The sequence below is a fragment of the Rhodofomes roseus genome (assembly GCF_022264815.1).
Source record: "Rhodofomes roseus strain CIRM-BRFM 1785 chromosome Unknown C8Q71scaffold_9, whole genome shotgun sequence".
NCBI lineage: Eukaryota > Fungi > Basidiomycota > Agaricomycetes > Polyporales > Fomitopsidaceae > Rhodofomes > Rhodofomes roseus.
Window position 1 is genome coordinate 81,362 of NW_025952965.1, and position 25,211 is coordinate 106,572.

The window sequence follows — 25,211 nt, forward strand, 5'->3', positions numbered from 1 at the left end:
TTTATGTATTCCGTAATCGTATTCAAACTGGTACCCGCTCGTACGTTTGGGCGCGCTGCCCGCGTGATGCCCGCGCCCAGTTCGCCACAAAGCCTCGGGCGTTGATCCACACTTAGCCGCTGCGGCGTGCCCCTTGCTTATTCCTGCTACATCTCCGCGGTCCTTTTGCCATGCCAGTGCTCGCCCGTGCCGGGAGCACTTCTGCATCCTCTCAACTATCTGCTCCTCCAGTCCAGTTGGGCCCGCCGGCGAGACGCCCTTCCGTCTCACAGCCTAGCGTGCGCACGATATAATGGGCCGCGCGAATGCCGCGGATCCAATTGCTCTCGCTGCACCTCCCATCGCCGCGAATATCGTCTCCCGGGTAGCTCTGGACAGCAATTAGTACTATCTGCCGGCTTTGCGAGCATCCTTGCCGAAGCACACAATCAGGTGGGTCCCGCACTCGCGAATGCGTCAAAAATCCCCGGTAGTACTATTGCGCGTTGCTTGCTTATCACTGTTTCTCCCTGCTGGTTGCCGTGCCAGTTCACCCACTCCTACGTTCGACATACGCTGAGCAAGAATGCAGAGGCACTGGCCCTGGTTGCCCACGGAGCTCTACGCGGACGTGCTCAGGTTCCTCCCGCCGGATGATGACTTCGCGGACACAAGTGTAAAGACGCTCGTCAACTGCCTCGGCGCGCACTCGCAGCTCCGTGTAGCCGCGCTGCAGCCCTCCGTTTGGAAACACCATTATTGCGCGCGGTACACGGAATGCGTGGAGGAGCGGGAGGCGCAGCGGCGGGAGAAGACCAAGGGGGACTACAGGCGGATGTACATCGCGCGGAGGAAGCTGGACCGGAGGGCGCTAGAGGCCGTCGACGAGATCAGGCTGCAGCTCAGTGGGCGCCATGCGAGAGCCGCTGCGTTCGTCAAGGAGTTCTCCTTTGATGTGTGGAATGCGCTCGAGAGGGAGGCGCAGTTGCCCGTCCCGGCGTACTTGCTCTCAGGGAACGACGGAGGGTATCTGGACGAGGACGTCGACATGGATGCGCATGTGGATGACATTCCTCATGTCTTGCCGCGGAGATACTGGGCTAAGGCCATGATGGGTGTCGTCGCCCGTCATCATACCCTACAGAAATGGGCCAGCCTGTACTCTGCGGAGGAAGAGGAACATTCAGTCACGTTTGAAGATGCTCTAGCAGGTCTGTCAGCCTTCTACGATCAGTCGCCGAAGCATGTGAGTACTTCTACGTTCGCTCTTCCATTTCAATGGCTGAGCCATAGTCCAATGTGTCCCAGATATCCTCATGGCTTGGAATGCTTGCACACGACTGCCGAGTGCAGCTGACCGCTGGCGGCATCGAGCTGGACCCGGTCAGCCCTGATTATGACCTACCATCTCTCGTGGTGCGTCTGCGGGAGACCCTACGCGGAATGGGGTTCTGTATTGCCGAAGGTGCGTACCATTGCTGAGATCGTAGCATTGCAATAGTTAAGTGCTTGCCTCCTCAGGCGACGACTTCTATAATCCCCTTAACCAGTTCCCCCATGCTTTCATGCGTACCGAGAGTCGTAAGACGATACCAATGGGCCTCGTCTACGTGTACACATCTGTCGCTCGGAAGCTGGGCATCCGTGCATCACCAACAAACTACCCAGGCAAGGTTCTATGCCATATCGACCCGATAGACCCAGAACAGAACGAGATGCTCTTCGACGTGTGCGGGCAATCCCAGCCCCTGATCTTCACCAGCCGCGACCTGCGTCAGATGTTGGTCGACATCGGCCTGCGACCGGATATGCCTGCGGAGATCATCCGTCCGTGCAAGGTCGGTACGATTCTCCATCGTGCGGCAGCCAACACGATCATTGCCGTGCGTTGGAACCAGCGTCGGGCGGCAGGCTCGCTTACCGAGAACCACGCGTGGTGCAGCTATGCAGCGTTCTGCATCTCCCTCTTGCAGTCCCAGGACAACCAAGCCCTCTCGCAGAACATGGACTCCAAGCCCCTTGATGCCCTGGCAGTCCTCAATGATGTGGTCTGCCCAGCTCTCAATCCGCCGGCGCGCGAGATCCTTGCGAAGCACTGCGAGAAGCTCGTGGAGACGGACGAGGAGTTTGCGCGGACAGTGTGGCCTCGCACTGGGGAGCGTTCGGTCATGTACTTCGTCGGGCTGATCGTTCAGCACAAGAAGTACGAGTATGCTGGCTGCATTATTGGCTGGCACGTAAGTGGTTGTCTTCGGGCTTGAGCGGCTATTTGCTCACTGTGGTCCCTACAGCCGATGTGCTTAGCAAAGGAGGACTTGTCGCCGGTGATGGAGGTACAGAGGCTTACTCGGGGCTGGAACCAGCCCTTCTACTGGGTCGTCTCCGTCGACGGGAGCAAACGTTGTATGTCTTGAGTTTCATTGCATCCGTCACATAGCTCACACGCGTTGCACAGACGCGGCGGAAGAGGACCTTTACCCTGTCGACGTGAGGCCCGACGTAATCAGACGTATGTTCGTGAATCGCTCTATTTTTGGACGGTTCTTCGAAGGCGTCCATCTGGACAATGCCCACAAACGCGGCCGGTTGCTGCCCACACAGGAACTCCAGACCCTGTTCCCCGAGGACGACCAGGTAGGTTGTTCGTGGGTTCGCAGGGGAACTCTGGGGAACCGCAAGCTTTCTTTCGACACGCCATCTACACATTGATTTTGAAAACACTATACCCTGGAATTTTGGGGATCCTTCTTGCATGCCTTGATTCAAACTGTAGCTTACGATTGTACACCTCGGATATACACGCACATCGATATTTCCATTTGACTGGTACTTCAGGCACTGGGTCATGTTCGAACTTTGAGCTTGAATATTTGATGAATGCTATATGTTCTCGCCGACCAGTCGCGAGTTGGACGCTTGTGATTTGTGTCCGTGGCGGTCATGATCGACGGTACCGGTCCTGGTTGACGGCGATCGCCCGGCGGCGGCGTCTTTCACGACTTCGTCGGATTCAATGAGCATGATGCCTGATTGCGTGTGTCGTCCTCCCACTGCAGTCACATCCATACTTACTGCTCGCGCGGAATAGTCATGCAATGCCTCGCTCCGGCTGAACCACCTAGGTCTTGGTGCTTGCTTTCCCCACAACAGCGTTTCACAACCCAATCTGGACTGGGTTCGGGCGCGCGGGAGTCTCATCGCAATCAAACACTACCGAACGTCGTCACCGACGCTGGGTCCTGGCCGAACGAAACCGTCTGGAGTCCGAGGACTTACAGTAATCATCCCATGGCTATCCTCTTATCTTCAACTTGAGTGCGCCCGTAGCTGGGTGAACAGACGAGGTACTCGTCCGCTGTGCAGACTCGCGGACTCGGAATGGCTGTCGACGAACGGACACCCTTGCTGAACGATGCCCAGGAGGAAGTGAACACGAATGGGCACGCACAAAACGGTGTTGACGAGGCGGCATGTCCACAAGATGAGGGTGCCCCGAAGCTCCAGGTGTCTATGCCAGCAGTGGTACGCCAGGCTATATTCTGCCCAATATGCATCCAGCGCTGGCCTCCGTACTATGCGAGCGGAAGCAGGTTATGCGCATGCTAATGTCTTTTTCTACTAGATGAGTTCCATGATGCTTGGCATCTTCCTCATGGCACTGGATGGAACCATTGTAGCCTCGACGTATGCCTCCATTGGCAGTGAGTTCCATCGTTTAGAAAACACCAGCTGGATCGCCACCGGATACATGCTCACAATGACGAGCTTCCAGTGCGTATACATGTGATTGCCCAGTTTGAGCATACTCTGACGTTGTCTCCGTAGACCACTATACGGGAAGGTCTGTCGCGTCCATGTGCACTGTATGTGACTGCCGGAACTGAGAACAAATCTAGCTCAGTGACATCTTCGGGCGGAAGGCATGCCTCATGTGTGCCATGTCTATCTTTGCCGTCGGTAGTCTGCTATGCGGCCTCGCTCCCGACATGAATTCTCTGGTCATCGCACGCGCAATCGCGGGTATTGGCGGCGGAGGTGTTGCAACGTAAGTGAAATTCACATATTCCAAGACTCAGAGCTCAACACCCTCATGGACCTACAGAGTCAGTGTCATCCTGATGTCTGACATCGTCCCGTTGCGTAGCCGGGGAACGTTGCAAGGAATAGGCAACGTTGTGTTCGCAAGCGGCCAGGCGACTGGTGCGCCGATTGGAGGTCTTTTCGCAGATACAATCGGGTGGAGATGGGCATTCATCATCCAGGTGCCCATAGCCATCCTAGCACTACTGTCAATAGGCTTCGGCCTCAAGCTCCCTCCCAAAGAAAATCAGGAAGACGTCAAAGCGAAGCTCAAGCGCATCGACTTCGCTGGCGCCTTCACACTTGTGATCGCCATCTTCGCGCTCCTCCTCGCGCTCGACCGCGGTGGCAACGTCGCGTGGTCGGACCGTTTCACCATCGCGGCCTTCGCAGTGTCCGGCGCCTTGACCGCCCTGTTCATCATCATCGAGGTGTACGTAGCGTCGGAGCCCATCACGCCGGGGCACATCGTCGGGAACCGCACCCTGTTCTGCATCTATATGGCGAACTTCCTTATGGTTGGCGCGAACATGACGATGCTCTTCACGGTCCCGCTGTATCTGCAGGCCGTCCGGCGGTTCACGCCCAGCCAGGTCGGGCTGACCCTTCTGTCGAACGTCATTGCCGGGGCGATCGGTAGCGTGCTCGCTGGGCTGGTCATCAAGGCGACTGGAAAGTACTACTTGTTCACGATCCTGCTCTATTTCCTGTCGTTCGTTGGCAATGTGATCATTGCGGGGGTGACCGGCCCTGTGGCGTTCACCCTTGCTGGCCTGTGCACCGGTAAGTACTTTGAGAATATACTTGATAGTCTGTGTTGACATCCCTGCAGGTCTGGCATTGATGAACTTCGGAGGATGTGAGTAGTTCGCAGCATGGGTGTGTTGCGCTGTGCTGAGACCATCTATGACTTGCAGGGGGCAGCTTGACTACCACGCTTGTAGCCATGCTCGCAAACGCCGGGCAGCAAAATCAGGCCGTTGCAACAGCTGGTCAGTCTGCCCTTTCATCGAGAGGCGCGCTCACTGACGGACCATTCTTCCTTCCAGTCTCGTATCTGTTCCGTTCCTTGGGTGGCGTCGTCATACTCTCCGCGTCAATGACCCTCACGCAAGAGACCCTGCGCCAGCACCTGCGCGCGCGTCTCACGGGCGCCGACGTTGAGGAGGTCCGTGACCACCTCCATCCCTTCTCATGTTAGTCTCACCGACCACTCTTGATCCGCAGATAATCAAACGCGTGCGCGAGTCGCTCAGCTACATCGACGAGCTCAGCCCGGAGGTCCGCGCGCTGGTGCGGAGCTCGTACCAGGACGCGGCGCAGAGGTCGCTGTGGTTCGCGGTGTCGCTGTCCGCGCTGACCATCGTGTTTGCGGTGTTCATCAAGGAGAAGGCTCTACCCAGGTAGAACAAAAGGGTTCAAGTGCAGCGAGATGACCATTATCAGGGTTTGGATAGTGCACCGCGTTTCATACCATATGTACCATGTAGATAGGCTTGCCGCGGTACATTCGCGAATAGACGTGAAGGCGCTTTCGACGCAGACTCATGGAGCGGAACTGCCAGACGTCGCTTCCTCCATCAGAGCGACGCTGTATCGATGTGATACCGGCCGTAGGTATGAGCGAGTATTCTGTCGACATTTATCCGCGACAGACAGGACGGAGAGCCCGACGGAACGCGTTACGGGTTACATATGTGGTTGTATGGGACGCACCACATGCATCTCAACCAACTTGAACGCAAGTGAGCCGGTAGGCTCGTAGGAATGATATTGCAAATGATAGACACCGTGTAGAACGTACAATCAACTCCGGATCCCTGCCCGACGCCCCCCGGTGTGCGTCAGTGCGAAGGTTGCGGAACGGAAAGATGGGCTCCGTGCAGGGTGCCGTGGTACTGCCGATCCATCCAGCGCATCGCGAGCAGCTCGTTCAGAGGAGATTATCGAGCTACGCGTCACGGTCTTCTGATGAGCATTAGGTCCGTCCGCGTCCGCGGTAGAACTGAACGTCCACCCCAGGCGGGTAAGTATTCTCCTCACGGTGGACGGGGACCTTCCCAGTGGCCTGACGGTCGCAACCGTCTGTTCCGAGCGCAAGCTATCTTCGTGGGGAAGTCCGGGGTATCCACCCCACACTTCGAATGACAATCATGAGCATTACGGAGCCGCCGAGATTAAGTGGGGGCAGGCTACTCACCCGCACGCGCGACGCGTCTGCGGGCCTTCTTTACAGCACCGAGAGCAAAGGGACCGGCTTATCGATAGGGATCTTTTGCCGCAGGTGGATGAGGTCGATCAGAGCGGCGGTGACGGGCACGCTGACCCTGTGCTTCTTCGCGAGCTTGAGGATGTAGCCGTTGAGGCAGTGGATCTCCGTCGGACGGCCGCGGCGGATGTCGACGAGCATCGAGGACACGTTGGCGCGGGTGAGCTCCGCGACGCGGGCGCACTCATCGAGGAGCTGCTGCTGGTGCAGACCCGCCGGGAAGGGGTTCTGAAGGACGATTCTGCGGGACACAGGTAAAAATGCTATGGAGGATGGGACGAATGTAACGTCTTCATCTGTGGAGTCGTCCGTTGCTGCCGAGGCTTCGTCCTCGCCTTTCCCCGCAGGGATCTTCCAGACCTCCCGCCGCCACTCTGCGTAGAAGACGTTGGAAATTTCTTGGCAGATCTGCGCGGCGAGGCGGCGTCCGGAGGGGTGCTTGAAGAGGTCGCCGTTGCGGCAGGCGAGGAGCGCGGTGAGGGGGTTGATGACGCAGTTCACCGCGAGCTTGCGGTGCATCGCGAGCTGGACGTCGGCCAGCGGGCGCCAGGACACGTCGAGCGCGGTGGTGCTCGTGAGGGCGGAGATGGTGTTGCGCAGGGAGAGGTAGCGCGTCGCGTCGGGGTCGCGCTGGAGGGGCGTGATGTCGTTGAGCTCCGGCTTCTGCTCCTCCTTGGGGAGGGAGGTGTCGATGCTCCCCTCGAAGTCGCGCCCGTGCGTGTCGGCCATGATACCCAGCTCAATGCTGCCAACGCCGGTGTGGACGACCTGGCCGAAGTCCTTGACGAAGGCTCCATGGTTGTTCACCGAGACGACGATGTGCGGTCGGTGCAGTCTGTTGCGGAAGACGTCCCCGATGAGCTGCTCGTAGACGCCCATGCCGTTGTGGAGAAGAACGATGGTGCTGGCGGCGGAGAGGCGCGGGAGAAGGGCGCGGATGCCACTGACGGCCTCGGGGGCCTTGGTGGCAACTATGAGAGACTCGATGGGACCTGCGCTGTGCTGCTGCACCGGCTCGGTCTGCGTCGGAGGCTCGTCAGTCTCGCGTTGCGCCGCGGGGTGCAGGGTCGCCTCTTGCTCCTTGAGGAGGGCATAGGCAGACGGGTCGCTGGCCACGTGCAGGATGCCCCGCTCGGTGCGCACGACGCCGTTGCGTTCGAGCTTGACACCAGGGAGGTGGGACGCCTTGATAGCGGTGGCGGCGGTCTTGTGGACGACGGAGACGGTGTGCTTGGGGTCGAGGGCCGCGCGGAGGTAGTGGGAGACGAGGGTGCCGATGGCGCCAAAGCCGAGGACGTGGATGTGCATCGCTGTGCAGGCCGCGTCGAGGACGTGGCGGACGCGACGCGACGGTGGTGGCGGGACGGGTGATCGGGCGGCCCGCGGCAGGGGCCGGGGATGGCGTTGAGGGGATGAACCGAGAAGAGGCCGAGGAGGACGCTGTCCAGACTGCCACTGGCTGGCGGACAGAGGGCCCCCTGACAATTCGATGAGCCGCGCATCTGCCCGTCTTCTATCGCCCCCATCGATGCCCCCTTCCTAGCCACGGCCCGCGACACCCCGTCCCTCCCCACATAAATCCTCCCCGCGCCCCAGCTTTTCTCCGTCTCCCCCTCCCTCACCTCCCACCACACACTCGCACTCACCCAGCAATGGCCCAGCACGCTACCGTCGCGCTCAAGAGGACCGGTGCCAAGGTACGCTCCCCGACGTCTCGCTTCCGTCTGACGCTCATGACATCTTGCACGCGCGCCAGATGCCGCTCGTCGGGTGAGATCCTCCCTCGAGTACATAATATGATCGACGACAGCTAACCACGCGCACCCATGTCGTCAGCTTCGGTCTCTGGAAGGTATGTCCGCTCCTAGGCAGTGGCTGACGATTCGGGCACTAACGACGCATCCCGCAGGTCACCAAGTCTACTTGCGCGGACGTGCGTAGGATCCCGTGTCACTACGGGCACACAAATACTCATTTAACTACGCACTCAGACCGTGTACAATGCCATCAAGGCTGGCTACCGTCTCCTCGATGGTGCTGGTGACTACGGTAACGAGAAGGAGGCTGGAGAGGGCCTCCGTCGTGCTATTGCCGACGGCATCGTGAAGCGCGAGGATGTTTGTGAGTGAATCCATGTCATGTCTTCCCAGAGCCACTATTGACCGCAGCCGCATTATCACAGGGGTCACCTCCAAGGTGTGTACTCACCACAGATACTTTTTCGCATGCGGCGCCTGACAAGAATGTGCCGTACTAGCTCTGGAACACTTTCCACGCCCGTGAGCACGTATGTGCATTTTCCCCACATTGTCGAGCGACTTTGCTTACAGACGTCACTAGGTAAACGCGCTTGCGAAGAAGCAGCTCGGCCTCTGGGGCATCGACTACTTCGACCTCTTCCTCGTCCACTTCCCGATCGCGCTCGAGTACGTCGACCCCAGCCACCGCTACCCGCCCGAGTGGTGGGGCGATGACAAGAAGGTGCACCTCGGTACGTCCCAGACTCAATGTATGCGGCATATGTCGGGACTCATAGCGTGTGCAGCCAAGGTCCCCTTCCAGGAGACCTGGGGCGCCATGGAGGAGCTCGTGGATGCCGGAGTGGCAAAGAACATTGGTGTCTCGTGCGTAGTTGATTCGCATGTGCAGTGCGCATCGCTGAGACGTACGCCTGCAGGAACTGCCAGGGCTCCATCCTCCTCGACATCCTCCGCTATGCGCGCTACGAGCCTGCCGTGAACCAGGTTGAGCTCCACCCCTACCTCACGCAGGAGCCCCTCGTCAAGCTCTGCAAGACCCTCGGCATCGCGATCACGGCGTACTCTTCGCTCGGCCCGCAGAGCTACGTCGAGCTCGGCGCTGACAAGGGCGCGCAGAACCTCATGGAGCACAACGCGATCCAGAGCATCGCGTCGAAGCACTCGAAGAGTGAGTCATACAACGCTGCGTGCGCGCGGGCTGCGTCGGGATGCTGATGTCAATTTTCCACCTACGCAGCTACGGCGCAGGTGCTGCTCCGCTGGGCTGTGCAGCAGGGTCTCGCCGTCATCCCCAAGTCGAACAACCACGACCGTCTGGTGCAGAACCTCGACGTCGACAAGTTCACGCTCGGTGAGGACGAGGTGAAGGCGATCAGCTCGCTGAACATCAACCTCCGGGTGCGTATTCCCGGTCTCCTGTTTAGCTCGAGCGAGGTTCTGACGCTGCTGTGCACAGCTCAACGACCCGGCTGACATTGACCCGCGCATGGCGATCTTCGCGTGAGAGGCTGCGTCGAGCGGGAAGAATAAAGAATGTTGTGTGTACACTGTACCATACATATAACCTACACGTGAATGTCTAGATTTGTGTTGTCGCAATAACTGCGTAAAGTGTGTGTTGCTCAGCCGGATGTTTTGCTGTGACAGCGGACGCAGCGTCGCAGTGAGACTGGATGGATACGCGGCTGTGAAAGGACTGCGTCATGGGTGCTAAACTAGGCAGGGCCTCGTCTCGATCATATACACCGCAGCGGCGGGGTTTGAACGCTATAAGACTTGCTCTGCTCCCCGCATGCACACCGTATTCGCTTGAAGTCCCATCATGGCCGCACCACACATCCAGATCAAGCTCACCAAGCCGCCCGACGGGCTCACCCGCCGCATCACCTTCGACACACCGCCCACCTGGGACGAGCTCGCCGCGAAGATCGAGGCGCTCTACCACATCCCGCGGGGCGACGTCGCCGTCGCGTACGTGGACGCCGACGGCGACGAGGTCACGCTCAGCTCCGAGGGCGAGCTCCAGGACTTCTATCGCGGCGTCCCGCCGGGCGCGCCCGGCGAGTCCAAGGTCGCGAAGTTCGCCGTCGTCGACCTCGGCGCGGAGAGGAACAAGCCGCTCCCGGCCACCCCGCGCAGCTCGAACTACCGCAACACGTTTGGGCAGAGCGTGCCGATGATGTACGACGTCGAGGACGAGGACGGCTGGCAGGGCATCGCGCCCGGCCTGGGCTCGATCTTCGGCGCGCCGCCGCCGGAGTCGGAGAGCTCGGGCCCGCATGCGTTCTTGGAGAGCGTTGAGAGCGAGGCCGAGCGCGAGCGCGTCGAGCAGGAACAGGCCGCTGCCATTGCTGAGGAGAAGCAGGAGGCAGTGACGATTGCGGACTCGGATATGACGGACTCGACGCCGGTGCCCATACCGATCAGGGACAAAGGCAAGCAGCGTGCGTCCACCGTTACCTCTGGCTCGTCGACCGCCTCGATTGTCGGCGGCTCTACCGACCCGAAGAAGTACCCTATCCACGTCGTGGACATGAATGCCATGACGGGCGAGGATATCTCAGAGACCCGCAGGACGCTGTCTTCTGCATTCCGCGAGGTGTCGCCTCCCAAGCCTACCAAACTGTCCAGCCGCGCCACGTCGACATCCAAAACGCCCACAACCCCCGACGGTGCGCCGGATCCGCCCCTCCCCGACTTGGATGCCATCCCACCGCCGCCGCTCCGCGCGAACCCGTCGCTAACCGCCGACGTAGCGAACCTCTTCAATACACTCTCGGGCGTCGTCGCGTCGCACCCGGAGCTCTCAGAGAACGTGCGTACTATCGTTCGCAAAGCTACCAACGGGTCCTACTGGCAGGCGCACCGCCAGTCCGTCGCGCGTACTGCGGATAGCTTCCGCCTGAGCGTCCAGACAACTGGGAACACCCGTGAGAGTACGCCTGAAGCGCGCAGGGCCCAGGAAGAGGCTGCTGGCCGCCGGGTGGCGGAGGCTATCGCGAACGTCGTACGAACTATTGGCGATGTGAGGCTCAGCGTGACAAACGATTCTGGCCCGACGACGTCGACGCCGCGCTCTCAGCGCGGAGGCCAGGAGCAGCGCAACCGCAGCATCCCGCCCCCGCCCCCGCCGCAGTTTGGCCATCGCCCGAATGCCTACCGTCGGCACACCGCTGATAGTGGCTGGGACTCTGGCCGCATCAGTCGCGACCCGTTTGGCTGGATGAGCGAATGGGAGACGGAGGACGGCGGCAGGAGCGACCGACATGCTAATGGAGGCAGACATGGTCCGTGGCCGAACTCAAGTGGCCGCTGGGGCTACCGCAACGACATCCCGCCACCGCCTCCCCCGCCTGCTGTGCCTGTCCCACCAGTGCCCCCGCCGCCGCCAAGGCTCTCGCGCGCACCTATCGTTCCTCCTCCACCGCCGGTCCCGCCGCCGCCTCCCGCGCCGTACTATCGTGAATGGTTCTCTGGCCCTTCGGCGCAGCCTTGGGGCCATTCCGGCCGCCGTCACCGTCATGGAGAGAGCTTCAGCTGGGGTTCGTCCCGCGACGACGTCTTCGGTACCAAGGACCGTCATGGCGTCGGGAGGCACAGCCACAGGAAGTGGGTGCCCATGTTCTACCCCGCCGCCGCAGAACGGTCCCGCCACCGGCGTGCGCACTCTGACTGGGCCCCTTTGGAGGACACGGAGTCGAGCGACAGCTCGGTGGAAGTGAGTCCAATTGACCATGTCCCCCGCGCGGAGGTCACGATGTATGGGGCGGCGGCGAGTCCGAGGGCGTCGAGGGATGAGCTGAAAAAGTCGCTGGACGAGGCGAAGGAGAAGTATAAGGCGGAGAAGGCGAGGTACCGCCATGAAAGGGAGGAACGCAGGAAACAGCGGGAGAGGATGAGGCAGATTGAGCAGAGGTAAGCTCGCTTAGAGGAAAGGTATCGGCTGCTTGACTGATCGTTCTGTGGCACACAGCGGTAGCTCTCAGCCGCAGCCTGTGCCTCCGGCCGCTGAGAACAGGGACAAAGCTCCTGAGGCTTCTACCTCGAACCCTGTCGTGGCTACCCCCAGCAAAGCTCCGCAAACGCCCACCAAGCCCACGCAAACTCCTGAGAGACCGGACTCTGCTGTACAAATCATCAGCAACGCGCGTGGCCCGTTCCCCCAGCTGGAGATGTTCACCGTCCCTACGCGTCGCCACACCGTGCAGACCCCGACCTCTCGCACACGCCGTGTGAGCAACGGGCCCTCCTCGCCCTCCGTGCCGCCCCCGCCCATACCGCCGCCCGTGCCGCCCGCGGTGCAAGCCATCACCCGGCGCCTTGGTGATGTGAGTTGTCGCCTTCTTCATGTCCAGGATTTGTTTCTCATCCGGCCGCGTGCGTCCACAGATGGGGTTCACCGCGGAGAACTACCCGGGCCTCCCCGCGATGGTGCGCGCGCGCGTGCAGGGCAGGAAGGAGCTGTCCCCTGACGCGGAGGACAACGCCGTGAGCGAGATCGTCGAGGACCTGCTGTTGATGTCGCCCCAGAGGCAGCCCGTGGCGTCTGGCTCGGGTTCGCGCTCGCGCCAGCCTGAGGCTAAGACGAGCCTTACGGCGACGCTTTTCGATTGAGTGACGTAGATTGTGCTGTTTCTTGCTTTCTTGCGTGTTACTGTTCTTGCGCTGAGTTGTCTTATGGCTATCTGGTATGGATGGACGATCGAGCTGTTGTACGAGTGGTGTACGATTACAGACATATGATGCCCTGATGATGGGTACGTTATCGTACTGTACGATTTTGAATGACCTGCCTTCGTACTGTGATATTCTTGTTGGGTACCGATGGAATATACGACCGCGATGATTGACTTGCTGGAGAGTTCTGTTGTACAAGCCTACATCGATGCGGTACGGCTTTACCAGTCCAGCGGTGCTCACTGCTTACCCTGATCGGAAGGACCCTGACAAAACTTCAGTACTTCAGTACCAGTCGTCTGCAGTGCATCCAGCGCGCAGATTACATATGTCGTAAGTAGTATCGCTCAGCGCAGATCACTGCAGCACAATCTGTCAGGCGTCTCATGCATTGCGTTTCCCGGCGCCGGAGATCGTCCATCGGCTCTTGACACGTCTGTGACATACTGAATATGTGCGCGCGCTCTGAGGGTTCCCCGTGGGTCGATTGTCCGACACGGTTAATTGATTGGGATGACTGAGGAGCGGACATTTTCTGGGGCCTCAGGCTGCGACTGGGACATGCCCGGAATCGTATATGAGGGCTGCAGTGGTAGTCGATAATACACCCCTGAGGCACCTGCTCTCAACTGCATACGCTGATATCGGACTGACAGACATCTATCTCGTCAGGAAATATGCCGTCCTACGTGATTACTGGAGCAGCTCGTGGTATAGGGGTACGTCCTGGTCTGTATCTTGATGCCGAAGTGGGAGGTTACTCACTACGAGGTCGAGCGTAGTTTGAGTTCGTCCGCCAGCTTGTACGTCCCCTCTGTGAGCGTCGCGGGCAGCTCCAACTTCAATGTTCGTAGAGCGTACAACCCGATAATGTCGTGTTCGGCTTGGTGCGCAACAAGAGCACGGCCACAAAGCTGCTCGAGCTCGCGGATGGCTCGTCCAATGTTCACGTCCTGCAAGCGGACATCGCAGATGCGCAGGCACTGAAGGTGGGGTCGTGACCTCGCGCGTATATGTCAATGGCCGGTGCTCACGTGAAGTAGGAAGCTGCAACTGAGGTTGCAAAGATCACCGACGGTACCCTAGACTGTTTGATCAACAATGCTGCGTTCCTCGAGATGGAGCGTAGGCACCTAACCTTGGATGCCTAGTGAGCGAGGCGAACAATCTTCATGAATGTGTTGACGAACCTGCTTCTCAGCCCCGAAGAATTCCTCGCCAAGGATCTCCGTGACTCTGTGAGCCCCTTTTCCTCGAACAAACGGCTGCAGCTCACACAAGACCTATGACAGTTCGAGGTCAACGTGATTGGTGTCATCCAGACCGTCAACGCGTTTCTCCCGCTCATCCGCAAGGGCACCATGAAGAAAGTGCTCGCCCTGAGTTCCGCGCAGGGCGACCTCGACGCCGCGCTCAACGTCGGCATTGCCATCGCGGGGCCGTATTCCGTCTCCAAGGCCGCGCTGAACATGGTCGTAGTCAAGTACGCCGTGCGGTTCAGAGACGAGGGCATCGTCTTCCTGTCGATCAGCCCCGGACTGGTGAACACCCAGCAGGGCCCGCGTACGTCGTTCTCCGTGCACATAGTATATTCGTGCGATTGACGGCTCTTTTGGATGTCAGCGCCGCCAGCTGTGCAGGCAGAAATGGTCGCGCTCAAGGATCGCCTGGAGAAGTTCTACCCTGACTGGAACGGCAAGCCGCTGGAGCCAGAGGAGAGCGTGAGGATGCAGCTGGAGGTCCTGGAGAAGGCTACGATTGAGGAGAGCGGTGCCTTCGTGTCGCAGCACGGCAATAAGTACTGGATGTGAAGTCGTCCGCACGCAGAGGATCGGAAGGCGTAGCTTGAGGCGTTAGTGTATCGATATTGGGGGTAAATGTGATCCTTAGAATGATACTTGTTGTGTCCGAGGCCTTTTGAGAGGATGTGACGCGTGCCCGATCGCAAGCCTGTAGTGCCTAAGTTGTGACAAGCATCTGCTTTCCCTGCGTCATCGCCGCGCCCCCCGCCTGGCCTGGTCGTATATAGGCTGAGCCCAGCAATGCTCTTCGTTCCGCGCATATACTCAGCCTTCGCTCCCCGCCTATCCATCCGCACCATGACCGCGCTTGCATCCCAGACGAAGATCGACCTGCCGAACGACTCGTCCCTGCCGGGAGAGCACTTCGAGGTCCGCCAGACGGCCACCTCGTCCGACATGCACCCCAACCCAGCCAACTCCATCCCCCTGCCGCCCGCGCGCCAGCGCCTCCTCGACGACATCATCGCGCTGTACTCGTGCCAGCCCACGCGCGAGCGCGTCAAACGCTACACCCCAGACTGCGTGTACGACGACCAGTTCGTGTACGCCAACGACCGATACAAGATGGCGGGGCAGTGGTTCGCGCTCCCGAAGCTGTTCAAGGAGAGCAAGAACGAGGGATATGAGGTCATCAGGAATGACCCGCTCTTGATCCAGTTCAAGAATGAGCAGGTGAGGACAAGTTGAGTTGGACCTAGTGTTCACCAGTCACAACTCCCGAGCAGACGTGGACGTTCCCTGGTGGTGTCAAGTCAACCACCATCAACGCGCTCGTGTCTCTGTCTCTGGATCCAGACACGGCGGACTCGGACTTCCCCCAGGTCAAGTACCACAAGGACCAAGCGAACGAGAAGGACTACTCACACACGGGCCCCGGCTTCGCGATCAAGAAGTGGCAAGCTGACCATGTCTCGGGGTCGATGGACAGCGAGGACGTCGAGTTCTTCAAGGGTGACGCTCGCGATGACTATCACGAAGACGTTCGCAAGTATGACAGTGGAACGGCTGACGCGCAGAAGTTGCAGTTCTGAGTACACCACGAGGCGAGATGTAATGGCTCGAGCGTAGTTTGCCTGTAATCCACACGTCGGTACATCTCGAACGACGTGGCTCGCTGTTTTACGTGATGAAAATTCGATGAATGGGCGACGGCGGCTGTTGAGAGAGATCGACACCACACGATCGAGATGCTTCCGCTGCATCCCAATCAGGCAATGGTCTGCTACTCCATTGTCCCTCCCTTTTGGAGCCTTTTGGTCGCCCATTGAGGCCACGTTGGCGCATGCCCCGTTCCGTGAGTGATCCTGCCCACGGTCTCCATGCCATCCATTCAACATTGTGGCAGCGACGTGCTTACTGGCCGCTGTAGGAAAATCGAGCCCCGTAACATGCCTGCCGGCAGGGCTGCGAGTGATTCATTGAAGATTATATGAATCCATTGCCACTCGTTTGTCCCATGCAGCGGGAGAATAGATGAGTTTGCTCTAACGCTTACAAGTGTTCTATGAAGATCGGGTATCAGCCGATTGAGAAAGTCATGGATTGGTGATGTGATATCACACAATGGTTACTCACCTTCGTATAGTCACAAGGAAGCAAAGGTCAGTTGCATTGTCTGGACAAGCATGGCCGGTTTCGGGAGGCGGCAGATGCGTTTGGGCGGTGAGTGGCTTACTACTTTGGGTCAAGTTACCAATGACGCCCACATTGCCAAACACCCTCTGTTTGGTGCCACTACTAAAGTCGTAAATTTGCCTCCGATATGCCATCTGCCATCGCGACATCCTACGTTTCGGAATACAAGTGCCACTCGAACGCATATATAGGCAGCTACGAGGTTTCGGACAGCCCACCACTTTCTCTCCCCGTCTGCCCGACATTACACTCCCAGCTCTTCCCTCGACTTCTCTCTCGCTCACCCGTGGACGCACACTCAACGTCTCCAGGCGCTCGGACCAGATTGACGGTGAGAGATCTCATAGACCTTCGCGACGTCGCCGACTGACATTTTCTCAGATGGCTCAGACTCTTCTCAATCTGTACCCTCCCCTTAGTCCTACCGTGGCCGAAGAAACACGCATCAGCGACCATTGGAACGACGATGCGCTCTTCCAGACGTATCTGCACCGCCTGCCGGAGCCGACTTACGACCAGGTAATGGAGACTGGCCGCATCCATGCGCGCGTCAAATGTTCCCGCGCCCGCATTCGCGATCTGAACATCCTTCGCAAGCAGATCCTCCCGCGCCAAAGCGCGCAGATCGACAGCGACCTCGCGAAGGAGATGTTTAGGCGCAAGGTGCTGGCGTGGCAGATGTTCCGCGTCAACGAGCTCCCCGCGGAGCTCCTCGTCGAGATATTCCGCTACGTCGTGCTGAGCACGCACGTTATGCGAGGCGAAGCTACCCAGAAGCTGCGTCTCACCTGGGTGTGTAGGCGGTTCCGCGAGGTTGCTATTGGGGATGGGGTGTTGTGGAGTAGGATCCTTTTCACCGACCCGTCCCCGTGGTCGCGATCCCTCACGTTCTTCGAGAGGGCCGCCGAGGCTCCCCTCGACATCTGCATCAACGACATAGCCTTCCCGAAGGTGCCCACGATCAGCCACCAGCAAGTTATGTTCCTCGTCGAGATCTTCCGGACGAAGGCCCACAACATCCGCTCCCTGATCTTCTCCCTGAGCGACTGGCTGTGCCCGTGGTTCGCGCTCAAGATGTTCGAGAACGTGGACAACGCGAACAGGCTCGAGCTCCTGCAGGTCGACCGCGGCTGGGAGCCCTACCTCTGGAGCGCGAGTCACTTCAGGAACCCCGAGAGCAGGGAGCCGCTCGTCCTCCTCGGCGGGAACACGCCGAGCCTGAAGACCCTCATCCTGAACGGCATCAGCCTCAACTGGGACACCGTCAACACCGCGAACCTGAGGGCTCTAGACATCCGCCGCCTCACGCGGGACGTGGCCCCGACGGTCCAGCAGTTCCGCGTGCTGCTGCAGGCACCGAACCTCATGAAGCTCTACCTCCACTCCACCGTCCCGCAGTTCGAGGGGCCGCTCCTCCTCGAGCCGGTCTTTATGCCGAACCTGCGCGAACTGCGCCTCGGCGACATGAGCTGCCAGTCGGCGATGAACATCCTGCGCTGCATGCACGCGCCCGAGGTCCACATCCTCGCGCTCCTCTCGATGACGGGCGCGGACTACACGCCCTTGTTCGAGATGCTCACGTGGCGTTTCCAGTGGATAGAGGTGCTCGAGCTCACGGTCGTCCAGTTCGAGGACAACACCACGGCGAGGGAGCACATTATGAAGTGGTTCGACTCGATGATCAACCTGCGCGTGCTAAAGATCGAGAGCTTGAACAGCCCCGCGGTGTTCCGCTACCTCCTTGCCGACCCCCAGGAGTGGAGGGATGACAGCCATCCGTTCAGCCAGGAACCGTTCAGATCTTCCCATGGGTTTATGCACCACATGAACCCCAACCTGACCACGCTCGTCACGAACAAGATACCCGCCGATGAGCTGGCCTTCTTCGCGAAGGGGAGGGACGATTTCCTCTTGCCTTTGTCTGTGGTCGCGATCCCCGAGGAGAAGTGGAAGGAGTACACACCCCAGCAGAAGGCCCCGCTGGCGTTCCTCGATAAGCGGATCCAGCTCGTGCGCAACCACCCGCATCATCTCACCACGGAGGAGCACAAAATCCGCATCGCGCTCGACCAGAGCTTCCGCGTCAGGGGAATGTTGACATGAATTTCTTGTGCAACTTTACGAACAACGACTTGGGTTCTATTGGTACGCCTGCGGCGTCTCCGTTAATCATGAAGAACGACGATCCTTACTGTATTCATTGATCTTGTACGCTCCTTTGGCCCCAGAACTTCCTTGCTGACTGCTGCTGCGTTTGACTGCTATAATTTTTGCTGTATCAGTCTTGTATATGCTCTCGTCGCTATCCCCACTGTATACGTTCATTTGACACCCCGCTTTGTCTTACTTGTATCGTAGATCCAGTAATAATAGTATGGCCAATCACATCGCTGACGAGCCTGCCCGTTGTGTTCAACGTTCAGATATAGGCGCGCGGTGGTGACATGCCCACGTGCATGGGGCAGACGCGTTGTTTGGACGTGTAGACGCGTCGAAGAGACGCGGTTCGTCGCGTTCGCGTTCTGTTCGATTTGGCGTCTCCATATGGTGCCCACTCCCCCTCTCCCAACATTCATCTGAGGTCCTCCGAAGCCGTCAAGATTATGCCTGTCGAACGCACTGGCTCCGTCCTTTCCTGCTCCTCCGTTGATTCGTCCTCTATCGACTCGGTCTCGGACGTACCAGCTACCCCGAAATCGAACAAGCCCGTCGGAGAAATTCCCTTCGTACGAAGACGTCTTCAACATGAGCAGACGGTGGTGCTCTCCGCTATCTTTGAGTACCAAACCCATCCCTCGAAGGATGTCCGCACTGCGCTCGCGGAGGAGCTCGGCATGTACGCTCAATATCCCTATCGTCTGTCCTCACTGTGCTAATGTTGATTCCCGCCGCAGTGAGCTCAAGACCGTCAGCGCATGGTTCCAAAACAAGCGGCGGAGCGTCAAGAAGAAGTCCCTCGTTTGGACTCGTCCCTCTCAAGAGAACCAATACGAAGGCATCGCATATCCTGCCTACCCAAGGAAGAGGCACCTCACGAGATCAGAGTCTGCAATCTCGCTGGACTGCGTCGTGTCGGCCCGCGAGCGAAGAGTCACCCCCGAGCCAGCGTCCCCTACCCGACCGCCTCTGACCCCGCGCCGCATAAATGCGATCCGACGCTATGCTTCCCCTAGCCGTGCCCCACCAACGAACATCTGGGAGCATATACCATCGTCACCTCCCGTCGCCCCATCCTCCCCCAGTGCTGACAGTGTGCGCTTCTCTGCACTCCCACGACGCACCAAGTCGTTGCGCTCGCTAGAGTGGGCATGTGCGAAGGCAAGGGGGAATAAGATTCCTCACCCGGACGTCTTGGACGAGGAAGACTGTGACGTACCAATGTTGGTACTCGACGGAGAGGCGAGGGGCGCGGGCGCAGACGGCGATGATACAGAAACAGAAGAGTACGAGGCGATTACACCCGACGTCAGTGCGGTGCACCTTGATGGGCTGCAGTCACCGACGGTGTCGCTGCCTAGTAAACGAGACGACGATGTCGCGCCAGCTCAGGACATGGAGGCTGCTATGGCGCTCCTTGGTTTCATGGGTCGACCGTCACTATGATTGTCTATTACTGTGCATTGCAGTAGTAGTTCCGGAAGGATAGTTGGAAGGTACTTCGTTTTTTCATAATGTGGTGCATGTTTTGGACTGAGCACGAAACGACTTTTACGAGTACGTGCGGTGTAGGGACATTCCTGGTGCATACGTGTTGTTGTATGTTAGAGATGTGTACGTGCCTCGAAGACGAGGTTTGTGGAAACAGTATACTGTTTCCTTCATGACAACCTCGATTTTAACGTTTTCTAAAGGATACTTAGACTATTAAGCAAGTCTTGTTCAAACAATGCCAGCGAAGCGAACGGACAGCCGTCGGCCGCACGGCCCGCGCGAGCGCGCTGAACACGATCACGGGATCGCGACGCGTGTGAGTGGCTAACGGGCCACGGCCGTCGGCCGGCCGCCGGACGTTGAGGCTGGCAGCCTGGTGCGACTTGTCACTACCCTCCAGTCAGCCTCCCACTCCCCATACTTATATTCTCTAGCATGCATTGACCCTCCCGTATGATCAAGACAGAGAATCTGTCTACTACAACATGCGCCCGACGACACGCTCCCAAGTCGGTGCTCCTCCTTCTGAGCCCGCCCCCAGTCGAGTTCAAGGCATCCCGGCACAGTTCACAAACGACAATACCGAGAATGTATTTGAAGCAGGTAACATGAAGGAGAAGAAGCCGCGTCACCGCATCACCCGCCACCAGCTGGATCGTCTAGAAGCGTTGTACGAAGAGAATACACATCCCAGTCGGCAGGTCAAACAATCACTTGCTAACGATGTCGGCCTGTATGTCAAATTATCTCTCAACGAGCACGACTGATCCTTACTTTTTACTGTGAAAGACCGTTGAAGAACATCACCATCTGGTTCCAGAACAAGCGGCAGACGAATCGGAGGAAGAGTAGGAGGTTCACTAACAGAGAGGAGACAGGCCGGATCGTGGAGCCTGCACCACTCGAATTGGGACCATCGACAAGACTTCTATTGGGTCTGACCCCAGAGCCCGCTAGCTCAGAGAAGGAATCGCCATCTGTCAGAAAGGACCGTTCTAGCAGGGAGCGTACCGCTACGCCCACTCCTAGTGTCTCTGCTGGGAGGTCTGCCAACGCTACGCCTAGTCTCCGCCGTGAAGAGGCCTACGCCCAGGACATCTGGGCGCACATGCCCTCGTCTCCGCCGACGCCTGCTCTGGTTCACACTTCGATCGACACCGCCAGTCCATCTATGCTGCTGTTCGAAGACGATGTGTTCGGCCCAGTCATCGCTAGTCACCAAGTGCGAACCCCAATCGCTGGGATGAGGAAACCGGACCTCGAATGGGCCTGTGCGCGTGCGGAGAAGCGGTCTCGAATTCGGACCAGCGCCTGCAGGAGTCAATGGTCGCCGGACATATCCTCTGACCTGGACGTACTGAGAACAGGCAAGCATCGTGTTGAGCTGGACGAAGGCCCCGACAATTCGAAGAGCCAGACATTTTACCCCGATATTCCGATTCCTGCTGAATACCGCGCTCTCTTCCCTGTGGATATGATTGAGGGTGCTTCTCTGCTTCTGGGTCTCAAGCACGCTGGAGGAGGTCGCACTTGATCGATTCATGTGACGAGGACGGGGATGTTCCACGTTTTGAGACTTGTATCTACGGAAGATGTGGGCGATGCATCGTGTCGTGTATTCCATCATCGTGTCGCGGAGCGATTGCGAGAGGTCGTGATGCATGATGAGATACACAAGAATATGCGCCTTGTTGCGAACCCGGTATCGGTCGGTTCCATCCAACGTTTCCCTCAAATGAATTGTGCATACAACGAGAACTAGCTAGTGATACCAATAAGGTAGATTGCGTGCATGTGGTAAGACAGGACAGCGATGACTATCGATGCAGATGGTATGCGAGAAATGCTAGCACTACATGACGACGAACCCCTCCCAACTACCTGTATTATCCCAGTGACTTTTTGCGTTTTTGGCCGACCTGTACGGCGGGCGAGGTTTTTGACGGCGATGTTGGCGGTTCCTTGGCAGTCCGCGCGGGCGTGGAGGCGGGCGTAGGCAAGCTTTGTTTGGCGCCGTTGGTTTTGGCGAATGAGGGTGCGGCGGGAGGAACGTCGTTTGCGTGTGGCGGATGGCCGCCATTTGCATGGTGTAGGCCGTTCCTTGGTGCATCATGGTGCGTTGCGACAGGTTCTGCAGCGGTGATACGTTACGTTGAACATGGAGCAAGCCTCAAGCGAGGATGTACTTACCTCTCATTGCACAATTTTTGAACAGGTCAACGAAGGCTTCCATCTCGCGTTTGTTCACTACGCGCTCGATACGATCCTCGGTAATCAGGGGCTCTGTGCCGTCCTCCATCTCGATATCCTCGTCTTGTCGCTCCTCTTCCTCCTCTTCTTCTGGCTTCGCGGTTCTATCTGACGTTTTCACAGTCAGGAAAGAGTCTACTAGGGTGTCAAAGAGTGATGTAACGGGAGGCATGAGATATGTCGGCGCGTCGAAAATCTCCGCGACCTCTTTGCCCCTCCACGAGTGAGTGATGTCGGGTTCCAGTGGGAGCGTTGCATTCGGCGTAGTCTCAACTAGCGCAGACGCCCCAAAGATATCATGGAAGAGCGTGCGCTTGGAAGGGCCCGCCACACTCTCGTTGCCGATACTCCGAGCAGAGGAGCCTTTATCCTCTGGTAGTCGTACTTCATCACCGAAGACGGCGACGCTCCACTTGTGAGTAATACCCACGAGGACGAATGACGAAGGTTTAGCAGAGAACGAATCGAGTGATGGATGGGACATTGCAACACGAATGTTGAAGGGTAGCGTCCGTATTGCGGTCGGCACTGGGGAAGCGGTGTGGAGGATGATGACTCTTGAGGATGGTGATGCGTGACCGGATGTAGCACAACGCTCGAGAACGGCGAAGGACTCTTCGGTGTGGTGGACCACCAATCGGTCAACCACGTTAATATTTGTGTATCGCCAACGCACTAGATAAAGGCATGAGGCACACGTTCCCATAGAAGGGGAGGGCACTCACTTGAGCGCGTAAGTAGATCCCATAGCATCACATCTCTCTGCCCCACTACGGCGATATGGCGACCGCTGATGCCCACAAAGTACGCCGACGCCGCACGTTCGCAATCCGCGCAAGTCAACACTTGATGGAGGGCGTTCGTATTCCCGTCGTAGAGAGCGACATGAGGGCCAACGGAGACAGCGAACAACGAGCCATCCGCTGACCACGATACGTGGGTTGGGACCTCGGTACGATACCGCATAGTGGAACGAGCAACCCAGAACGCTGCGAACAGTTGAGACTACGGTTCCTGAATGCTGAAATGAGTGACATACCCTCCACGTTGCCAGACTTCTGCTTCGCTGTACGGATGCCCCACGACTTTATGTTGCCATCCGCCCCGACTGTAACGAGGAACAGATCATCGTTACCACTGGCCCTTGGTCGGAACGCTAGAGCTGACACCCTCGACAACCCGTGCGGACGCTCTATACGGGTATTCAATATCCAGAACTCGGACTTGTGGTCCCACCACCATATCTTCAAGTGGACTTCTCCGTGGAAAGTCCCGTCTGGGTCGCGGTGATCCAGAGTCGCCATCCACTCCCCCGAGTCTGACACCACAGCGTGTTCCACACGGGCGGGAAGTAACGGTTTCTCGTCTCTACGCGCTATTCTGTTCGATGGCGAAACTTCGAGTTCCGATACGAGTCTGGAGGATACTGGGTCATAGATCTGAAGGGATGACGGATGCGACGACGGCAGGATGATGGTGGATGTCCGTGCATGGAAGACTAGGGGTGAGGAAGTAGAAGCAGGCGGTCGATTATGAGACATTGCGGGGTCTAACGATGAGACGCATGAGCCCGATACGCCAGTGGGCTATGTATGATTGACATACCTATCTTGACGCGAGCAATGGATCTAGAAATCTTGAGCGTGCCAGAGCGAACGAAGACAAATGAAGCGTCGGCGAGGGTAAGAAGATATTCCTCTTCGCCTTCGGGCGTCTTCGACAAAGCGACATGTACGATAGGTGCGCCGACTCGGGGAACGAATTCCTTTCTGCCCGAGTGTAGCTGCCAGATGACGAGTACAGCCTCCTCACCGCCGCTCAGGAGATAGGCTCCGTTGGTGGTGAACGTAACAGACGACACAGCGTGGGCATGCCAGTGCATAGTGGTCGTCTGAGCTGTTCTCTGCACGCCGAAAGTCTTCGTAAGGCCCGCGTCCAAACAATACCACAAGCGTATGCAGCCCGTGATATCTCCAGTGGCGAAATAGTCGTCCGATGGGTGAAAGGCCAAACATGTGAGCTTCTGAGGTGAGACAAACTTGGTGAAGCCGGCCGATAGGTTGGACGTCGGACAAACGTAGGCTTTGTGACCGCCGATTGCCACTACCCAAGCACCACTTGGTGACACGGACAAGCCCATTGTTGCGCGCGTCTTCCCAACAAAAGCGGTCTCTGCAGGGAGTTGGACCGGCGAGCCGGCCGTAGCAGCAGATGGTCGCAACGACACACGATGTACTGAGCCGTTGATTTCAGAAGTCTCGCGCTTCGCTAGTAGCCAGATAAGTCAGTACAGACCGTTGTCGAGTGAACGCAGCTGATAATACCTTTACTAGTCTTCCTCTTAGTCCCTTGATCGACGGAAACGAAGACATAACCCTTGATCGACTCGTGAGCAGCGACTTGCATGATTGGCTTCTTGACATTGATCGTTTGGAGAAGGACGGCATCTAGGAAGTCCCATAGACGGATATAACCGTCAGAGGATCCAGTGATCAACTGGAAAGGATTGTGCGGGGACAGAATTGCAGAGGTGATGACATGCGACGCAAGAGGGTCTTGGTGACCCCCAAAACTGTTCACGCTGAGCTGTTTGAGCGTGGACACGACTTGGCCTGTGGTAGAAGAGTAGATCTTCACAGCAGATCCAGTAACATAGAAAAAGTATCTGCGCAAGCGTCAGATGCAGTGCGCTGATATGTAGGCCAATACGCACCGTCCATCTTTCGTGAAAAATGGTGGGACCCTGCTCGCCGACTCCTCTGTCAAAGACTTCCAAGACCACGGACTCTCATCCGTGATCTGCGGTGCACTCGGAGGACTCGTCTCCGCCACTTCTTTCCCCTTCCGTTTACGCTTTCCCGATGGTTTGGGGGTCTCCGGGAGGGGTACATCCTGAGGCTGTCTAGTTTCCTTGTCCTTGGGCCTCGATGGTGAGCTGGGACGCACCCCGTCCACAGCTACAGGCATAGTGGTAGGAGGAAAGGAAGGATGGGCGATCTGAAAAAAATGCACGTGCTCGAGATGGCAAACTACGACAGGGATTATAATTTGGCGCCCAATTGGTGGGATTGCTTAACAAGCGCCTACTTACTCCTCGGCCGTGTGCGC

The 25,211-nt window shown here is 58.1% G+C and overlaps 11 protein-coding genes across 11 annotated transcripts; 9 read left to right on the forward strand and 2 right to left on the reverse strand.

Moving 5' to 3' along the window:
- The first annotated feature begins 68 nt into the window (after positions 1-68).
- Positions 69-2,896, forward strand: C8Q71DRAFT_756197 (uncharacterized protein). The gene is made up of 5 exons (XM_047923581.1): positions 69-1,225; positions 1,288-1,444; positions 1,501-2,216; positions 2,271-2,382; positions 2,435-2,896. Exons 1-5 carry the CDS (start codon positions 566-568, stop codon positions 2,686-2,688), a joined length of 1,899 nt encoding a protein of 632 aa, XP_047779115.1. The 5' UTR covers positions 69-565; the 3' UTR covers positions 2,689-2,896.
- A 308-nt stretch (positions 2,897-3,204) lies between these two features.
- On the forward strand, positions 3,205-5,497 carry C8Q71DRAFT_578692 (MFS general substrate transporter). Its single transcript, XM_047919482.1, has 9 exons — positions 3,205-3,501; positions 3,602-3,750; positions 3,805-3,820; positions 3,876-4,024; positions 4,082-4,842; positions 4,892-4,918; positions 4,977-5,051; positions 5,109-5,227; positions 5,287-5,497. The coding sequence occupies exons 1-9, from the start codon at positions 3,358-3,360 to the stop codon at positions 5,464-5,466; spliced, it is 1,620 nt and encodes a 539-aa protein (XP_047779116.1). The 5' UTR covers positions 3,205-3,357; the 3' UTR covers positions 5,467-5,497.
- Positions 5,498-6,289: 792 nt separating this feature from the next.
- Positions 6,290-7,636, reverse strand: C8Q71DRAFT_834029 (ketopantoate reductase-like protein; the record flags this gene model as incomplete). Its single annotated transcript, XM_047926405.1, has 2 exons — positions 6,290-6,658; positions 6,689-7,636. 2 exons carry the CDS (start codon positions 7,634-7,636, stop codon positions 6,290-6,292), a joined length of 1,317 nt encoding a protein of 438 aa, XP_047779117.1.
- Positions 7,637-7,980: 344 nt separating this feature from the next.
- On the forward strand, positions 7,981-9,592 carry C8Q71DRAFT_857282 (NADP-dependent oxidoreductase domain-containing protein; the record flags this gene model as incomplete). The annotated part of the gene is made up of 12 exons (XM_047927394.1): positions 7,981-8,025; positions 8,085-8,098; positions 8,165-8,180; positions 8,238-8,261; positions 8,320-8,449; positions 8,511-8,524; positions 8,586-8,615; positions 8,669-8,819; positions 8,874-8,952; positions 9,006-9,256; positions 9,326-9,486; positions 9,545-9,592. The coding sequence occupies 12 exons, from the start codon at positions 7,981-7,983 to the stop codon at positions 9,590-9,592; spliced, it is 963 nt and encodes a 320-aa protein (XP_047779118.1).
- Positions 9,593-9,910: 318 nt separating this feature from the next.
- Positions 9,911-12,702, forward strand: C8Q71DRAFT_706836 (uncharacterized protein; the record flags this gene model as incomplete). The annotated part of the gene is made up of 3 exons (XM_047920526.1): positions 9,911-11,375; positions 12,115-12,416; positions 12,478-12,702. The coding sequence occupies 3 exons, from the start codon at positions 9,911-9,913 to the stop codon at positions 12,700-12,702; spliced, it is 1,992 nt and encodes a 663-aa protein (XP_047779119.1).
- Positions 12,703-12,986: 284 nt separating this feature from the next.
- On the forward strand, positions 12,987-15,011 carry C8Q71DRAFT_756212 (uncharacterized protein). The gene is made up of 8 exons (XM_047923582.1): positions 12,987-13,098; positions 13,438-13,484; positions 13,548-13,568; positions 13,620-13,754; positions 13,809-13,915; positions 13,967-14,003; positions 14,058-14,328; positions 14,389-15,011. Exons 2-8 carry the CDS (start codon positions 13,443-13,445, stop codon positions 14,574-14,576), a joined length of 801 nt encoding a protein of 266 aa, XP_047779120.1. The 5' UTR covers positions 12,987-13,098; positions 13,438-13,442; the 3' UTR covers positions 14,577-15,011.
- Positions 15,012-15,700, forward strand: C8Q71DRAFT_756225 (uncharacterized protein). The gene is made up of 2 exons (XM_047923583.1): positions 15,012-15,239; positions 15,293-15,700. Exons 1-2 carry the CDS (start codon positions 15,132-15,134, stop codon positions 15,596-15,598), a joined length of 414 nt encoding a protein of 137 aa, XP_047779121.1. The 5' UTR covers positions 15,012-15,131; the 3' UTR covers positions 15,599-15,700.
- Positions 15,701-16,158: 458 nt separating this feature from the next.
- Positions 16,159-18,338, forward strand: C8Q71DRAFT_579090 (uncharacterized protein). Its single transcript, XM_047919483.1, has 2 exons — positions 16,159-16,533; positions 16,584-18,338. The coding sequence occupies exons 1-2, from the start codon at positions 16,330-16,332 to the stop codon at positions 18,303-18,305; spliced, it is 1,926 nt and encodes a 641-aa protein (XP_047779122.1). The 5' UTR covers positions 16,159-16,329; the 3' UTR covers positions 18,306-18,338.
- A 364-nt stretch (positions 18,339-18,702) lies between these two features.
- C8Q71DRAFT_907021 (uncharacterized protein) lies at positions 18,703-20,055 on the forward strand. Its single transcript, XM_047928940.1, has 2 exons — positions 18,703-19,038; positions 19,097-20,055. The coding sequence occupies exons 1-2, from the start codon at positions 18,806-18,808 to the stop codon at positions 19,803-19,805; spliced, it is 942 nt and encodes a 313-aa protein (XP_047779123.1). The 5' UTR covers positions 18,703-18,805; the 3' UTR covers positions 19,806-20,055.
- A 187-nt stretch (positions 20,056-20,242) lies between these two features.
- C8Q71DRAFT_579126 (homeobox domain-containing protein) lies at positions 20,243-21,527 on the forward strand. Its single transcript, XM_047919485.1, has 2 exons — positions 20,243-20,586; positions 20,643-21,527. The coding sequence occupies exons 1-2, from the start codon at positions 20,339-20,341 to the stop codon at positions 21,385-21,387; spliced, it is 993 nt and encodes a 330-aa protein (XP_047779124.1). The 5' UTR covers positions 20,243-20,338; the 3' UTR covers positions 21,388-21,527.
- Positions 21,528-21,627: 100 nt separating this feature from the next.
- On the reverse strand, positions 21,628-25,129 carry C8Q71DRAFT_579105 (WD40 repeat-like protein). Its single transcript, XM_047919484.1, has 7 exons — positions 24,817-25,129; positions 24,428-24,768; positions 23,709-24,371; positions 23,143-23,652; positions 22,829-23,092; positions 22,044-22,778; positions 21,628-21,984 (listed from the first exon to the last, which is right to left on the reverse strand). The coding sequence occupies exons 1-7, from the start codon at positions 25,068-25,070 to the stop codon at positions 21,740-21,742; spliced, it is 3,012 nt and encodes a 1,003-aa protein (XP_047779125.1). The 5' UTR covers positions 25,071-25,129; the 3' UTR covers positions 21,628-21,739.
- Between the last annotated feature and the right edge of the window lie 82 nt (positions 25,130-25,211).

Bases quoted from the DNA above. Each gene is read 5' to 3' on its own strand.
- C8Q71DRAFT_756197 (XM_047923581.1), top strand. From the start codon at position 566: ATGCAGAGGCACTGGCCCTGGTTGCCCACGGAGCTCTACGCGGACGTG. The intron at 1,445-1,500 runs GTGCGTACCATT...TTGCCTCCTCAG, and splicing joins GGGGTTCTGTATTGCCGAAG to GCGACGACTTCTATAATCCC. The intron at 2,383-2,434 runs GTATGTCTTGAG...CGCGTTGCACAG, and splicing joins CGTCGACGGGAGCAAACGTT to ACGCGGCGGAAGAGGACCTT.
- C8Q71DRAFT_579090 (XM_047919483.1), top strand. From the start codon at position 16,330: ATGCCATCTGCCATCGCGACATCCTACGTTTCGGAATACAAGTGCCAC. The intron at 16,534-16,583 runs GTGAGAGATCTC...ACATTTTCTCAG, and splicing joins GCGCTCGGACCAGATTGACG to ATGGCTCAGACTCTTCTCAA.
- C8Q71DRAFT_907021 (XM_047928940.1), top strand. From the start codon at position 18,806: ATGCCTGTCGAACGCACTGGCTCCGTCCTTTCCTGCTCCTCCGTTGAT. The intron at 19,039-19,096 runs GTACGCTCAATA...TTCCCGCCGCAG, and splicing joins CTCGCGGAGGAGCTCGGCAT to TGAGCTCAAGACCGTCAGCG.
- C8Q71DRAFT_579105 (XM_047919484.1), bottom strand. From the start codon at position 25,070: ATGCCTGTAGCTGTGGACGGGGTGCGTCCCAGCTCACCATCGAGGCCC. The intron at 24,769-24,816 runs GTGCGTATTGGC...ACGCTTGCGCAG, and splicing joins TTTTTCACGAAAGATGGACG to ATACTTTTTCTATGTTACTG. The intron at 22,779-22,828 runs GTGAGTGCCCTC...GCCTTTATCTAG, and splicing joins GGATCTACTTACGCGCTCAA to TGCGTTGGCGATACACAAAT.
- C8Q71DRAFT_756225 (XM_047923583.1), top strand. From the start codon at position 15,132: ATGGCGGGGCAGTGGTTCGCGCTCCCGAAGCTGTTCAAGGAGAGCAAG. The intron at 15,240-15,292 runs GTGAGGACAAGT...ACTCCCGAGCAG, and splicing joins TCCAGTTCAAGAATGAGCAG to ACGTGGACGTTCCCTGGTGG.
- C8Q71DRAFT_578692 (XM_047919482.1), top strand. From the start codon at position 3,358: ATGGCTGTCGACGAACGGACACCCTTGCTGAACGATGCCCAGGAGGAA. The intron at 4,919-4,976 runs GTGAGTAGTTCG...TATGACTTGCAG, and splicing joins ATTGATGAACTTCGGAGGAT to GGGGCAGCTTGACTACCACG. The intron at 5,052-5,108 runs GTCAGTCTGCCC...TCTTCCTTCCAG, and splicing joins TCAGGCCGTTGCAACAGCTG to TCTCGTATCTGTTCCGTTCC.
- C8Q71DRAFT_756212 (XM_047923582.1), top strand. From the start codon at position 13,443: ATGCCGTCCTACGTGATTACTGGAGCAGCTCGTGGTATAGGG. The intron at 13,485-13,547 runs GTACGTCCTGGT...GGTCGAGCGTAG, and splicing joins GAGCAGCTCGTGGTATAGGG to TTTGAGTTCGTCCGCCAGCT. The intron at 13,755-13,808 runs GTGGGGTCGTGA...CACGTGAAGTAG, and splicing joins CAGATGCGCAGGCACTGAAG to GAAGCTGCAACTGAGGTTGC.
- C8Q71DRAFT_579126 (XM_047919485.1), top strand. From the start codon at position 20,339: ATGCGCCCGACGACACGCTCCCAAGTCGGTGCTCCTCCTTCTGAGCCC. The intron at 20,587-20,642 runs GTATGTCAAATT...TTACTGTGAAAG, and splicing joins CTTGCTAACGATGTCGGCCT to ACCGTTGAAGAACATCACCA.